We start from the raw sequence: 15,193 nt of genomic DNA, 5'->3' as shown, positions 1-15,193 counted from the left end.
AATGGTATCGGGTGGTCAGGCTCGCTGACTTGGTTGATGCATGTAATCGTGTCCCAGTTGCCTAGATCGATGCTCATGACATTAGTCACTGGATCGTCTGGTCCAGACTGGATTATTTACAGACCGCCGGCTCATAGCTTGAGTATTTCTGAGTGCGGCGTGAAACAAACAAACAAACAAACAAATAAAGCATAGTATACCATGTTATAAAGATGTAATATAATCAGACGCTAGTTTATCGCCCGGCTACTGTGTCACGTGTTGTCACGTGATCTAAGATGAGGGGATGGAGAATAAATACTCCCCCCTCTATGTAAACATTCATTTCCTATACACTGCCTCAAAGTCGGTGTGAATCTGCATACACACTTGCATCACACCTTTATACAACCACGCCCTGCACTCAATGAACAGCACAGGTGCATGTGCCGGCATTGATCCAGGGACATTGGATGACGATTGACATTATTCGAAGTACTACCGTGTTTTGATGTGTTCGACCTGACATACCGCCGTCGGCCTCTCTGTGCAGGTGAATATGAACGGAGGGAAACAGGGCCGTGACGTCGTGGACTGCATGGTCACCAGCACGACCTCATTACACAACGCGATAGGTACGTTTTTCCCTGAAGGGAGATATTGATATTTGGGGTGGGATGTACGTTAATGTTCATCTTGCTAGTTTAGGTTTGTTTAAATGTAACATTGACGTGTGGTAACTTCGGTTTAAATAAAAGGGTCACTCTTTTTAAATCGGCATCATCTGTTAAAGCATTTGTTTACATTGGAATGAAGACTCCTACTTTTTTGTTCTCTCTCGTGCTTGCCGAAACAGGCTTGGTTGGTTGGTTGGTTGTTTAACGCCGCACTGTATGACGGCGGTCTGTAAATAATCGTGTCTGGACATGACAATCCACTGATTGACACCATGAGCATCGATCCACGCATTTGGGATTAATGACATGCACCAACCAAGTTAGCGAGCCTGACCACCCGATCCCGTTAGTCGCCTCTTACTAACGCCTCCCTCTCTCTCTCTCTCTCTCTCTCTCTCTCTCTCTCTCTCTCTCTCTCTCTCTCTCTCTCTCTCTCACTCTATCTCTCTCTCTCTCCATGTAGATGTATCTACAGTATCGATTGCATATACAAACTGTTAAACATGTCTAGCATAGCTGAATACTGAACTGCATTGATCAACCATGCGTTACACGGCACATATGTTACATCTGTCCCATAACAGAAGTCACAAAACAGATTTGATATTGTAAAACAAGATTTGTTGAGTTAAATGTTAAAGCTAGCTATAAGAAGAACACTGGGCACATCAAAGCATCTGCAGTAATACCATCGGATGAAAATGTGAATAATCTACACAAATTTTCAGATTAGGTGATGCAAACAGACGCAGTGACATGCAACTCTAGTTGATATTCACTGCAACAGAGCGCGACGTAAACAGCCACACAAAGAGAACTATCTTTGCTACCCCTGCAGTTGTGAGTCACGCGTTGTTATCCCTTGTACTGCAGCGCTGTGAATAGGCAGGGTATGTTCCAGGCTACGTACGTCCTTGCTAGTTGCACCCCCACTAGTACAAGGGCACCATGTCTTAGGATATAACAGTTAAGCTGAGGACAATTGAAAACAGTTGGGCACAGCCGATGACAATTGAGAGCTGTTGAAGACAATTCAGGACAAATGAGTTCAGTTCAGGACAACTGTCAACTGTTAAAGACCTCTAAGGACGACTTAGAACAGCTAAAGACAGCTGAGGGCAATCCAGGTCTGTTAAGGGCAGTTAAAGACAACTGATTACAGGTGAGGACAGATGAACACAACTGAGGACAACTAAACGACTGACGACAGCTGAGGCCAATTGAAGAGCAGCAAAGCACATTTGAGGCCAATTGAAGACAATAGAGCACAGCGAAGGCCAATTGAAGACAACAGAGTACAGCGAAGGCCAATTGAAGAGCCACAGGGCAGATTTAAGGCCAATTGAAGACAACAGAGCACAGCGAAGGCCAATTGAAGAGCCACAGAGCAGAGTTAAGGCCAACTGAAGACAACAGAGTAGAGTTAAGGCCAATTGAAGACAACAGAGGACTGTAAGGAGCGACGTCGCCATGTGTGGTGGATGCGGATGTAAATGCAAGGATGCGGGGGATGCTGAGAATGGTGACGTACGTACACAACCCGATACATTGTACATTCCCCCTTAATTAGTCATTAGTCCATAACTCCCAGACGGTAAGGCATTAGTCTGGACTAATACCAGCAGCCACACACACACACACACACACACACACACACACACACACACACACACACACGTGCATGCACGTCGCTATATAAGTACAGTAATCTTGGACGCGACGTTAAACGCCATTTCACCTCACCTCACCAACCTCACCTTCATTGAAAATCCTATATTTCATTAAACTTCCTTTCCGAAACATACACTGTAAAACAAACATGTCCAGTGACAGATTTATTTGATATTGTTAAACCTGAAGACAAATAAAAGAACTTCATTTTTGGGGACATTTCTTTGTCATAGTTACACATATAACAGCCGTCCCCATCCCTTCAAAGAATATAAACAATGGTCGGCTAACATTACTGTTAAAAATGCATGTTTAAGGGGAGCAACAAAGACCTGCATCCTTGCAAGAAATGTATGTTGACGCCATGTGTGACCCACATCTGTCTCGGGGTGAGGAGGACGGACTACCTGAAGCATTGCAACTGCTACCCCCCGGCCATCTTTATTCCTGCCATAACCATAGTCCAGGTGAGACGTCTTTATTCTTCTCATAACCATAGTCCAGGTGAGACGTCTTTATTCTTCTCATAACCATAGTCCAGGTGAGACGTCTTTATTCTTCCCTTAACCATAGTCCAGGTGAGACGCCTTTATTCTTCTCATAACAATAGTCCAGGTGAGACGTCTTCATTCTTCTCATAACCATAGTCCAGGTGAGACATCTTTATTCTTCTCATAACCATAGTCCAGGTGAGGCGTCTTTATTCTTCTCATAACCATAGTCCAGGTGAGGCGTCTTTATTCCTGTATTAACAACAGTCAAGGTGAGACGTCTTTATTCCTGGCATAACCATAGTCCAGGTGAGACGCCTTTATTCCTGGCATAACTATAGTCCAGGTGAGACGTCTTTATTCCTGCCATAACCATAGTCCAGGTGAGACGTCTTTATTCTTCTCATAACCACAGTCCAGGTGAGGCGTCTTTATTCCTGGCATAACATTAGTCCAGGTGAGGCGTCTTTATTCCTGGCATAACTCTAGTCCAGGTGAGACGTCTTTATCCCTGGCATAACTATAGTCCAGGTGAGGCGTCTTTATTCCTGGCATGACTATAGTCCAGGTGAGACGTCTTTATTCCTGGCATAACTATAGTCCAGGTGAGACGTCTTTATTCTTCCCTTAACAATAGTCCAGGTGAGACGTCTTTATTCTTCTCATAACAATAGTCCAGGTGAGGCGTCTTTATTCTTCTCATAACCACAGTCCAGGTGAGGCGTCTTTATTCCTGGCATAACCATAGTCCAGGTGATACGCCTTTATTCTTCTCATAACCATAGTCCAGGTGAGGCGTCTTTATTCCTGTATTAACAACAGTCAAGGTGAGACGTCTTTATTCCTGGCATAACCATAGTCCAGGTGAGACGTCTTTATTCTTCTCATAACTATAGTCCAGGTGAGACGTCTTTATTTTTCTCATAACAATAGTCCAGGTGAGACGTCTTTAGTCTTCTCATAACTATAGTCCAGGTGAGACGTCTTTATTCTTCTCATAACCATAGTCCAGGTGAGGCGTCTTTATTCCTGGCATAACTATAGTCCAGGTGAGACGTCTTTATTCCTGTATTAACAACAGTCCAGGTGGGACGTCTTTATTCCTGGCATAACCATAGTCCAGGTGAGACGTCTTTATTCTTCTCATAACCATAGTCCAGGTGAGGCGTCTTTATTCCTGGCATAACTATAGTCCAGGTGAGACGTCTTTATTCCTGTATTAACAACAATCCAGGTGAGACGTCTTTATTCTTCTCATAACCACAGTCCAGGTGAGGCGTCTTTATTCTTCTCATAACCATAGTCCAGGTGAGGCGTCTTTATTCTTCTCATAACCACAGTCCAGGTGAGGCGTCTTTATTCCTGGCATGACTATAGTCCAGGTGAGACGTCTTTATTCTTCTCATAACCACAGTCCAGGTGAGGCGTCTTTATTCTTCTCATAACCATAGTCCAGGTGAGGCGTCTTTATTCTTCTCATAACCACAGTCCAGGTGAGGCGTCTTTATTCCTGGCATGACTATAGTCCAGGTGAGACGTCTTTATTCCTGGCATAACCATAGTCCAGGTGAGACGTCTTTATTCTTCCCTTAACCATAGTCCAGGTGAGACGCCTTTATTCTTCTCATAACAATAGTCCAGGTGAGACGTCTTCATTCTTCTCATAACCATAGTCCAGGTGAGACATCTTTATTCTTCTCATAACCATAGTCCAGGTGAGGCGTCTTTATTCTTCTCATAACCATAGTCCAGGTGAGGCGTCTTTATTCCTGTATTAACAACAGTCAAGGTGAGACGTCTTTATTCCTGGCATAACCATAGTCCAGGTGAGACGCCTTTATTCCTGGCATAACTATAGTCCATGTGAGACGTCTTTATTCCTGCCATAACCATAGTCCAGGTGAGACGTCTTTATTCTTCTCATAACCACAGTCCAGGTGAGGCGTCTTTATTCCTGGCATAACATTAGTCCAGGTGAGGCGTCTTTATTCCTGGCATAACTCTAGTCCAGGTGAGACGTCTTTATCCCTGGCATAACTATAGTCCAGGTGAGGCGTCTTTATTCCTGGCATGACTATAGTCCAGGTGAGACGTCTTTATTCCTGGCATAACTATAGTCCAGGTGAGACGTCTTTATTCTTCCCTTAACAATAGTCCAGGTGAGACGTCTTTATTCTTCTCATAACAATAGTCCAGGTGAGGCGTCTTTATTCTTCTCATAACCACAGTCCAGGTGAGGCGTCTTTATTCCTGGCATAACCATAGTCCAGGTGATACGCCTTTATTCTTCTCATAACCATAGTCCAGGTGAGGCGTCTTTATTCCTGTATTAACAACAGTCAAGGTGAGACGTCTTTATTCCTGGCATAACCATAGTCCAGGTGAGACGTCTTTATTCTTCTCATAACTATAGTCCAGGTGAGACGTCTTTATTTTTCTCATAACAATAGTCCAGGTGAGACGTCTTTAGTCTTCTCATAACTATAGTCCAGGTGAGACGTCTTTATTCTTCTCATAACCATAGTCCAGGTGAGGCGTCTTTATTCCTGGCATAACTATAGTCCAGGTGAGACGTCTTTATTCCTGTATTAACAACAGTCCAGGTGGGACGTCTTTATTCCTGGCATAACCATAGTCCAGGTGAGACGTCTTTATTCTTCTCATAACCATAGTCCAGGTGAGGCGTCTTTATTCCTGGCATAACTATAGTCCAGGTGAGACGTCTTTATTCCTGTATTAACAACAATCCAGGTGAGACGTCTTTATTCTTCTCATAACCACAGTCCAGGTGAGGCGTCTTTATTCTTCTCATAACCATAGTCCAGGTGAGGCGTCTTTATTCTTCTCATAACCACAGTCCAGGTGAGGCGTCTTTATTCCTGGCATGACTATAGTCCAGGTGAGACGTCTTTATTCCTGGCATAACCATAGTCCAGGTGAGACGTCTTTATTCTTCTCATAACCATAGTCCAGGTGAGACGTCTTTAGTCTTCTCATAACAATAGTCCAGGTGAGACGTCTTTAGTCTTCTCACAACAATAGTCCAGGTGAGACGTCTTTATCCTTCTCATAACCACAGTCCAGGTGAGACGTCTTTATTCTTCTCATAACCATAGTCCAGGTGAGGCGTCTTTATTCCTGGCATAACTATAGTCCAGGTGAGACGTCTTTATTCCTGTATTAACAACAGTCCAGGTGAGACGTCTTTATTCTTCTCATAACCATAGTCCAGGTGAGGCGTCTTTATTCCTGGCATAACTATAGTCCAGGTGAGACGTCTTTATTCCTGTATTAACAACAGTCCAGGTGAGACGTCTTTATTCTTCTCATAACCACAGTCCAGGTGAGGCGTCTTTATTCTTCTCATAACCATAGTCCAGGTGAGGCGTCTTTATTCTTCTCATAACCACAGTCCAGGTGAGGCGTCTTTATTCTTCTCATAACCATAGTCCAGGTGAGGCGTCTTTATTCCTGGCATAACTATAATCCAGGTGAGACGTCTTTATTCCTGTATTAACAACAGTCCAGGTGAGACGTCTTTATTCTTCTCATAACCACAATCCAGGTGAGGCGTCTTTATTCTTCTCATAACCATAGTCCAGGTGAGGCGTCTTTATTCTTCTCATAACCACAGTCCAGGTGAGGCGTCTTTATTCTTCTCATAACCATAGTCCAGGTGAGGCGTCTTTATTCCTGGCATAACTATAATCCAGGTGAGACGTCTTTATTCCTGTATTAACAACAGTCCAGGTGAGACGTCTTTATTCTTCTCATAACCACAGTCCAGGTGAGGCGTCTTTATTCTTCTCATAACCATAGTCCAGGTGAGACGTCTTTATTCTTCTCATAACCACAGTCCAGGTGAGGCGTCTTTATTCTTCTCATAACCATAGTCCAGGTGAGGCGTCTTTATTCCTGGCATAACTTTAGTCCAGGTGAGACGTCTTTATTCCTGTATTAACAACAGTCCAGGTGAGACGTCTTTATTCTTCTCATAACCACAGTCCAGGTGAGGCGTCTTTATTCTTCTCATAACCATAGTCCAGGTGAGGCGTCTTTATTCCTGGCATAACTATAGTCCAGGTGAGACGTCTTTATTCCTGTATTAACAACAGTCCAGGTGAGACGTCTTTATTCTTCTCATAACCACAGTCCAGGTGAGGCGTCTTTATTCTTCTCATAACAACAGTCCAGGTGAGACGTCTTTATTCTTCTCATAACCACAGTCCAGGTGAGGCGTCTTTATTCTTCTCATAACCATAGTCCAGGTGAGGCGTCTTTATTCCTGGCATAACTATAGTCCAGGTGAAACGTCTTTATTCCTGTATTAACAACAGTCCAGGTGAGACGTCTTTATTCTTCTCATAACCACAGTCCAGGTGAGGCGTCTTTATTCTTCTCATAACCATAGTCCAGGTGAGGCGTCTTTATTCCTGGCATAACTATAGTCCAGGTGAGACGTCTTTATTCCTGTATTAACAACAGTCCAGGTGAGGCGTCTTTATTCTTCTCATAACAACAGTCCAGGTGAGACGTCTTTATTCTTCTCATAACCACAGTCCAGGTGAGGCGTCTATATTCTTCTCATAACCACAGTCCAGGTGAGGCGTCTTTATTCTTCTCATAACCACAGTCCAGGTGAGACGTCTTTATTCTTCTCATAACCACAGTCCAGGTGAGGCGTCTTTATTCTTCTCATAACCACAGTCCAGGTGAGACGTCTTTATTCTTCTCATAACCACAGTCCAGGTGAGACGTCTTTATTCCTGGCATTACAACAGTCCAGTTTTAGGGTGAAGTTGAAGAACTGTATCCATTCAATTTGGAATTCTTCGTGATGTTTATATTCCTTTCCACAGATAGTGATATTCGCCGTGTATGCCGTGGAGCTCGCCGGCACCTCGACGCCCGTCACCGCCACTACCGGGTACCCCCGGGACAGCCCCCTGGTGTACCGGCCAACACGGCGCTACGAAGCCTGGAGATACCTCACCTACATGTTTATCCACCAGGGGTACGTCAGTTTATTGGCATGGAACATAGGGTCGGCTTTGACCACCAACACTTATATCTTTGGAATCTCAGGAGGGACATCGTACCGTTGTCGCCCTTACAAAAACTAGCAAAAAGTGTGAAAATTAACCAGAGCGCGACAATTATCAATATGTCACATTGTCGCGTTGTTGCGCATTTTAACGTCTTTTTGTTGGCGCAAAATCACATATTGACGGTTTCATGATGATGATGATGATGATGATGATGTTCGTGATGATGGTTGTTGTTGTTGTTATTATTATTATTATTATTATTATTATTATTATTATTATTATTATTATTATTATTATTATTATCATTCCAGATGGGAACACTTGATAGGCAACATGCTTCTTCAGCTGTTCGTGGGCGTGTCTCTGGAGATGATTCACAAGTGGTGGCGAGTTATGATAGTCTACCTGTGTGGCATCATTGCAGGTAGGGCCTTGGGCCACGCCCCACTCGGGAGGGAGAGTCCATCTGTTTCACAGCAGCCGGCGGCATGGATACCCATTGTGACCACCCAATCCTCATTAGTTGTCTCTTGCGACAAGCAAAGGGACCTGGCGTTTCTGGAACATAGAGGGGAACACGGGTGGCCCAGTCGTCTGAGGCGCCGCGATTCGCTGCGCAGAATTGCGTCCCTTGGGCACGCCAGAAACCTATGATTGGTTCGAATCCCGATTCGCCCCGATTATGTTTCTTGGTGTGTCAGCACCATACCCGTGCTCGTGGGTTTCACCGAAGTGGTAAACGTCTGAGACCAGATCACTTCGGGTTTTCCCCCCACATTTAGCTGACACGCCGTGATATAACTGTAATAATATTAAAAGCGGCGTTAAACCCAACCCAAACCCAACTCACTCACTCACTGTAACATAGAGCATACCTGAGCATTGCCCTGGAGAAATCCTCCCTTACCCAGGACAAACAACGGTTCATGTTCAGAACTGCAGATCTTCATTCGACCCACGTGACAAGGCACTTACCACCTCTGCTTTACATGTTCACACGTATATTTCCTTTATCATTGCTTTCAGTATAGTTATTATTGTCTAAAAGGGTCTACCATTTCTGGTGCCCCCCCCCCACGCCGTGATATTGCTGGAACATTTTTAAAAGCGGCGTAAAACCAAACTCACTCACTAAAAGGGTCCTGGGTTAGAATCACCTGTTACATTGTCGTTCCGGGTCTCTGGGTAGACCAGTAAATGACCTACAAATGTTTTTATGTTGAGTTCCGAGAAGAATAGGTCCCCAGTACACCATGTCTGTCTCCCTGTTGGGATTCCGGGGAAGAACCACAGTACTTCATGATTGAATCATAAGAGCCGACCAAAGAGGATGGACGGTCAGGCTCAGTGACCTGGTTGATTGAGTGCCATCGTGCCGGGATGACGTTGGTCGCTGCTCATGTTTTTAGTCACCGGTTTGCCTTGACAAGGCTGGAATATTGTGTGCGGCATTAAACAACATTCGCTACCTTATTGAGTATACAGTATATTGAAGCATCTCAACAGATAAGAAGAGTGGGCATAGTAACGTCATAAACAATGACATTGTTAATGTTATATTACCCGCATGTTTTGCTGACTTCCATGAGGCTCCTATCTGGTCTGCAGGCTCCCTACTCCACTCGATGATAGAGCACAACATGGCCCTGGTAGGAGCGAGTGCTGGAGCCTTTGCCCTTGTGGGCGCTCATCTCGCTGTCGTTATCACGGTGAGTCAGAGACGACATAATTTGTCACGTGTGTGGTCATATCGCTGTCGTCATCACGGTGAGTCAGAGAGAACATAATTTGTCAAGTGTGTGGTCATATCGCTGTCGTCATCACGGTGAGTCAGAGAGAACATAATTTGTCACGTGTGTGGTCATCTCGCTGTCGTCATCACGGTGAGTCAGAGAGAACATAATTTGTCACGTGTGTGGTCATATCGCAAGAGCTCATCTAGCTGGATTCGCGTCCACTGTAGTCTTGGCGCTCCTGTGTTTTCCACCTGTTTGTCCATCTATCTCTCCTTTAAAACGCGAAGTCTTCCTGAAACTTTGCATAGCTGGTTCAGGCAATATTGTCCTTATAAACTCCGTTCAGATTAAACATGGCCACCACAGCAGCCATATTGAAAAGGGCAATTTTGTAGCTTTATGGAATTTGAAATTCGGTAAGGATGGTTTGTGTGCAAAAACATATATTTTTTAGTAATATTGTGTTTGTCCTGCTATGATCTCATGTCATATGACGTGTGCCCGTAAAAGTAGATGTAGTGTTTAGGCGAGGCAGCCATACTGAAAATAACATTTCGCTAGAGACATTTATAACGGTACTCTCTCGTTACCGGTCTTTTCACTCTGTTAATGAAGTGTTTACAATGTAACTATTTCAGAATTGGAAACAGATGCGCGTGAAGTGCGAGTGCAAGAGCAAATGTCTGCCGAGTGACTTTGACCGCACCCTGCCCACTGCTCCGTTACGACTCGTCGTTGTCTTGCCATTGGGTAGGTGTCATGACTGTGTATATACTCACCACCAATAGAAACGCGAATACCATAAATGTTGGTTGCTACATGAAGACTTCTCATATTCAAGAGATATTAGGTTGGTTCGACGCACAAGCGAACATACTGGTATGTCGGTGAACCGATGCTCATGAACGCATCACATGTGACGTCATAGATCCGACTCGAGATGCACCATTTGTCTCGTGCAGGAATACTGTGCAAAGCTCGGAAATCACGTGCAGTATATTATGATAAGAATAAGACACTGGTAACACTTGACCGACTGTTAGTTTTGTCATTAAGTGGTACACATTGGAAACATCTCTTCTTAATGTACATACTTTTCTTATTGTTTCCATGTATCGTGTTTCTTTTGGCGGTGAGTATATATCATCCCAAACTCGCTTCCACCTGACAGGAGACATTATGTGGGTGAGACCAAGCGATGTCACCTAGCAGATATCACTTCGATGAAATTGCATTACAATTTTTTGCAGACCATTTTAACGTCATCGGTTTCCATGACGTCACAATCAAATAATTAGCTGTACCGGATCTTACTGTTTACAAACAAAAAGTTGGAAGAATCATTTTGGATGATAAATAGAATCTCACCCTTGTATATTTTGACGTCATATATATGAACACTCGAAAACTGAATGTTGGTTTACGCTGGAATGTGCATCGAAGCAGCTTTATCAACTTAAGACTTAAGACCATTGGTTTACGTAGTACACATCAAATTATGAAGTTCCCGCGAGATTTAAGAATCGATAGGTAAATTTGGTAAATAAATCCGAAGAACATATATGTATAAAACGAGATAGTTTTAGCAAATGGAACAGCATGGTTATTGTTGAAAGTAATGTGGAATCACAATATCGTCTCTGTTCCAGTCTTACATGAAATCGGTCGTGCCATTTACAAACACGTAGCTTCCCCAGAAGACTGGAAGATCGCAGTGGGGGCTCACATCGGCGGTATCCTAGCAGGTATAGTACACAACGGTCACAGGGCATGTTCGCCAATGTATCTGCATTATCACACCCATCGAGACTCGAGCCTGGCGAGAAGTCAAACCAGTGGCTGATTATTACATGAGTGAGTGAGCGAGTGAGTATGGTTTTACGCCGCTTTCAGCAATATTCCAGCAATATCACGGCGGTGGACACCAGAACTGGGCTTCACACATTGTACCCATGTGGGGAATCAAACCCGGGTTTTCGGCGAGACGAGCGAACACTTTAACCACTAGTCTACCCCCGCCCCTTGTTATAACGTGTATGACCAAGGACAAAAAATGAAACTATCACCAGACTCAATATTGACTCAGTAACTCAGTCTCTTAGCTGTAGATGCCTAGTACATCGGGTTATCTACAATCAGTGTACATCACACTTGCTGTAGCCCAAACTGTAAGGTCAGTATTCATTTGGGGAAGTTTCCGAAAATAGGATTTTGAAATAATATCAATATTCGAAACAAGAACATTTTCGATCAAACACGATAGTTCTTTTCAACCAATTTTTAACTGTTCGGTTTTAAACAATTTATCTAACGTTTTACTTTTAAAATGTACCCATGCGTCCCTTAACCAGTGTGGGGGCGGTCGGGTAGCGATTAAAGCGTTCGCTCGTCACACCGAAAACCCGGCTCGATTCCCGACAAGGGTACATTGGGTGAAGCCCATTTCTGGTGTCCCCCGCCGTGATATTGCTGGAATATTGCTAAAAGCGGCGTAAAATCAAACTCACTCCTTAACCTGTGAAGATACGAGATAGAATTGATCTTCAACAAGCCATGGTGGCGTAAAAGTTTTACTGATCAAATCCTGTTTTGATATTAGTCAAGGTTAACAGAATTTTTAACGGAAAGTTATCTCCCCAGGGCATCTATGACTGCTGACGGGATTATTATTTTCTGCTTACGATGAAAAGCCTAATATACCTGTTTTGAAAATAAGCTTCAGATGAGAGAGCTTCTGTTGCTGATGAACGCTGTTTATCGCAGGTGTCCTCTTGGGCGTCCCACTGCTGAAGAACATGGTTAAGCTTCCATGGGAGACAACTCTTGGCATCATCACGGCGGTGGTGTTCTTGCTCTTCGTCACTGCCGCTGTTCTGTTTAACGGGTTATACAAAGGCTACCCACCGACAGACTGGAGTTGAATCGGTTTCGACTGATATGAAATATCCGCCTTCGTCATTTCTGTACTTCTGCTAATTAATATGGCACCCTTATGATCTTCGTGTACAGTCATTAATGTTCATTCTTAAAATGTTGTTTCATGATAGTTACTGGGGGACTGGGCGTTATTCGTTAAACAGTTTAGTCTGATGTGGCTACCTCGACGGTTTACTGAAATGAGTATTCACATTGTCGTCATTACAAGCCATCTGTCGGCGTGGTGTAAATGACTTCGTCATAAACATGTCATCTTTTCGTCATTTTCATGTCACCATATCACATGACCAGGTTTGTTTGTTTGTTTATTGTTTACCGCCGCACTCAGCAATATTCCGGCAAAATGACGACGGTCTGTAAATAATCGAGTATGGACCAGAACATCCAGTGATCCACGAGCAATGATCCACGCAACTGGAATACGATGGCATACATCAACCAAGTCAGCGAGCCTGACCACCCGATCCCGTTAGTAGCCCCTTAGGGCAAACATAGTCGCCTTTTACGGCAAGCACGGGTTGAAGATCCGGGGTAGAATAGATCCTCAGCATATTAAACATTATCGTGTTAAATGCCAATGTGATATTGTGTGGCATAGTTTAAGTATTCCCACTTTTTGGTGGACCTTTATGAATAGTATTTCTGTCGGTTCAGCTGTCAAATTGAAATTGAAGTCAGCTGTGTAACTCCACGTGGTTGATGAAGAATTTGATTCAATCCCTCTGCTGCTGAGCCCGAAGGGGCTGACCATTTGATTTTTCAATTAATATATATATTTTTTAAACATTTTATATTCAATTTTTTTTTCTTCCAACAGTTTGAGGAATACAACAAAATTTAAACATTTTCTGGGACAATAAAAAACATCGAATTTGATCCAGTTTAACAACACAAATCGAATTTAGTTACCTGCTGAATTGGTATAAATATTGATACTATTTTGATGTTGTTTGCTTTGTAGAAAATAGTAATTGTTTATGATGCTGAACATATTTTGTTTTGAATTCACGCCTGGTAGTTAAATAGATAGTTGGGATTGCACACTTCTTATAAGTAATTAATTCGTTCGATGATATTGAAGTTTTTTCAATACGCGTCAATACAATTATTACAAATATACAAATAAAAAATAGTTTCCTGAATTTAAATCAATATGACAAACATGTGTGTTTTTGTGGAATACAATAATTCATTTGATAAGAATCATCGTTCTCTTCTTGATGATCAGAATAAAAGTCGTGTCATGCAGGTACCAATTTGATTCCATTCAGTGACAAACCTAAAGGCGACGTGGGAGTAGCTCAGCCCGACATCTTCATATCCGTGTTTGAAGTATTGGAGAAAACACGCTCACAAGGTTTTGGTAGACAGAGCATGCCCTGGGGAGAGGGAAAAACCAAGGGGCGAAGGGGGTGAAGTGATGTCGTTTTTAAATGTCCACGCGGAACTGTAGGCATGACATTCAATTTTAATTGAATTAAAATTTTGAATTGCTACTTGTCATTTTTTCAGTTACTTGGTTAAACCTGGGATTTGAGGTTTTACATTAGGTTTTAATGCCTATAGTAAGAACTCTCTTACTTAATAGAGATCCCAATGAAGAGGTTTATAAAACTGTTGCAACGTTCAAACACCCAAACTGGTGTTTGCAAGCATTAGTTTTCAGAGGGAAACCGTCTTTGGAGATCAGATTGTGGTGGTCGGCTTCGAGTGAGAACTGACAAAGTGGAGAAATATGACACGATTACAGTTCTGGTCGCAGTCCACCCGATCCCGTTAGTCGCCTCTTACCACAAGCATAGTAGCCTTTTTCGGCAAGCATGGGTTGCTGAAGACCTATACTCTTTAAGTAAACGAATACTGACTGGTACGAATAATTGATAGGTTCTGTTTGTTTTTCATTTGGCATGGTCGTCGACCAGAAGGTAAAAGCTCATACTCCGAAAACAAGGCGGCGGATTAAGCGTAGTGGGCCCGATTGTGATCATTTGGCCAGCACGCCCCTCTGTTTCTATATAATGTGTTGTGGGTGTATGTAATACTATTTACCATAAGACTACAGCCTTTGAACGAGTAGTACAAACACGGTATAGCCGCGAGGGAGGAACAAGCTTTAGCACACGGTATCTAAGAGACGAACTACATACATGTATACAGTACTTGTTAAAAATCTTAAATAATATCATATTAAACGTATCGGAATGAAATAACATACATTATATATATATATACTCAAAAGGCAATGAGCCAGTAGTCACATGGTCATGTTGCATAAATACATTTCAAATTAGAACTCCGACTGCAAAGATCGTTTTATTGTCGTGGAGTATTTGGGTGCATCCATTGTTTGTTTGTTGTTTAACGCCGCACTCAGCAGTATTCCATCTATATATCTGTAAATAATCGAGTCTGGACCAGACAATCCAATAATTGACATCATGAGCATCAATCTACAGTTGGGATACTATGACATGCATCAACCAAGTCAGCGAGCCTGACCACCCGATCTCGTTAGTCGCCTCTTACGACAAACATAGTCCCCTTTTACGGCAAGCATGGACTGCTAAATATTTATTCTCTACCCGGATCTTCACGGGTGGCGCGCACCTATCGTGATGTATACGGTACCGTGTGGGAACTAGGTGCTTCGCTCC

General features: G+C 43.1%; 1 protein-coding gene across 1 annotated transcript; it reads left to right on the top strand.

Moving 5' to 3' along the window:
• Positions 1 to 320: 320 nt before the first annotated feature.
• Positions 321 to 14,035, top strand: LOC139473022 (rhomboid-related protein 2-like). Its single transcript, XM_071255527.1, has 9 exons — positions 321 to 614; positions 1,385 to 2,183; positions 2,645 to 2,794; positions 7,678 to 7,832; positions 8,178 to 8,290; positions 9,475 to 9,575; positions 10,241 to 10,352; positions 11,252 to 11,347; positions 12,366 to 14,035. Exons 2-9 carry the CDS (start codon positions 2,127 to 2,129, stop codon positions 12,521 to 12,523), a joined length of 942 nt encoding a protein of 313 aa, XP_071111628.1. The 5' UTR covers positions 321 to 614; positions 1,385 to 2,126; the 3' UTR covers positions 12,524 to 14,035.
• Positions 14,036 to 15,193: the final 1,158 nt, after the last annotated feature.

Source organism: Haliotis cracherodii, unplaced genomic scaffold, assembly GCF_022045235.1.
Source record: "Haliotis cracherodii isolate W230 unplaced genomic scaffold, xgHalCrac1.p SCAF_26, whole genome shotgun sequence".
NCBI lineage: Eukaryota > Metazoa > Mollusca > Gastropoda > Lepetellida > Haliotidae > Haliotis > Haliotis cracherodii.
This window is presented reverse-complemented; position numbering and strand designations above follow the sequence as displayed.

Bases quoted from the DNA above. Each gene is read 5' to 3' on its own strand.
- LOC139473022 (XM_071255527.1), top strand. From the start codon at position 2,127: ATGTGTGGTGGATGCGGATGTAAATGCAAGGATGCGGGGGATGCTGAG. The intron at 7,833-8,177 runs GTACGTCAGTTT...TTATCATTCCAG, and splicing joins TACATGTTTATCCACCAGGG to ATGGGAACACTTGATAGGCA. The intron at 11,348-12,365 runs GTATAGTACACA...TGTTTATCGCAG, and splicing joins CATCGGCGGTATCCTAGCAG to GTGTCCTCTTGGGCGTCCCA.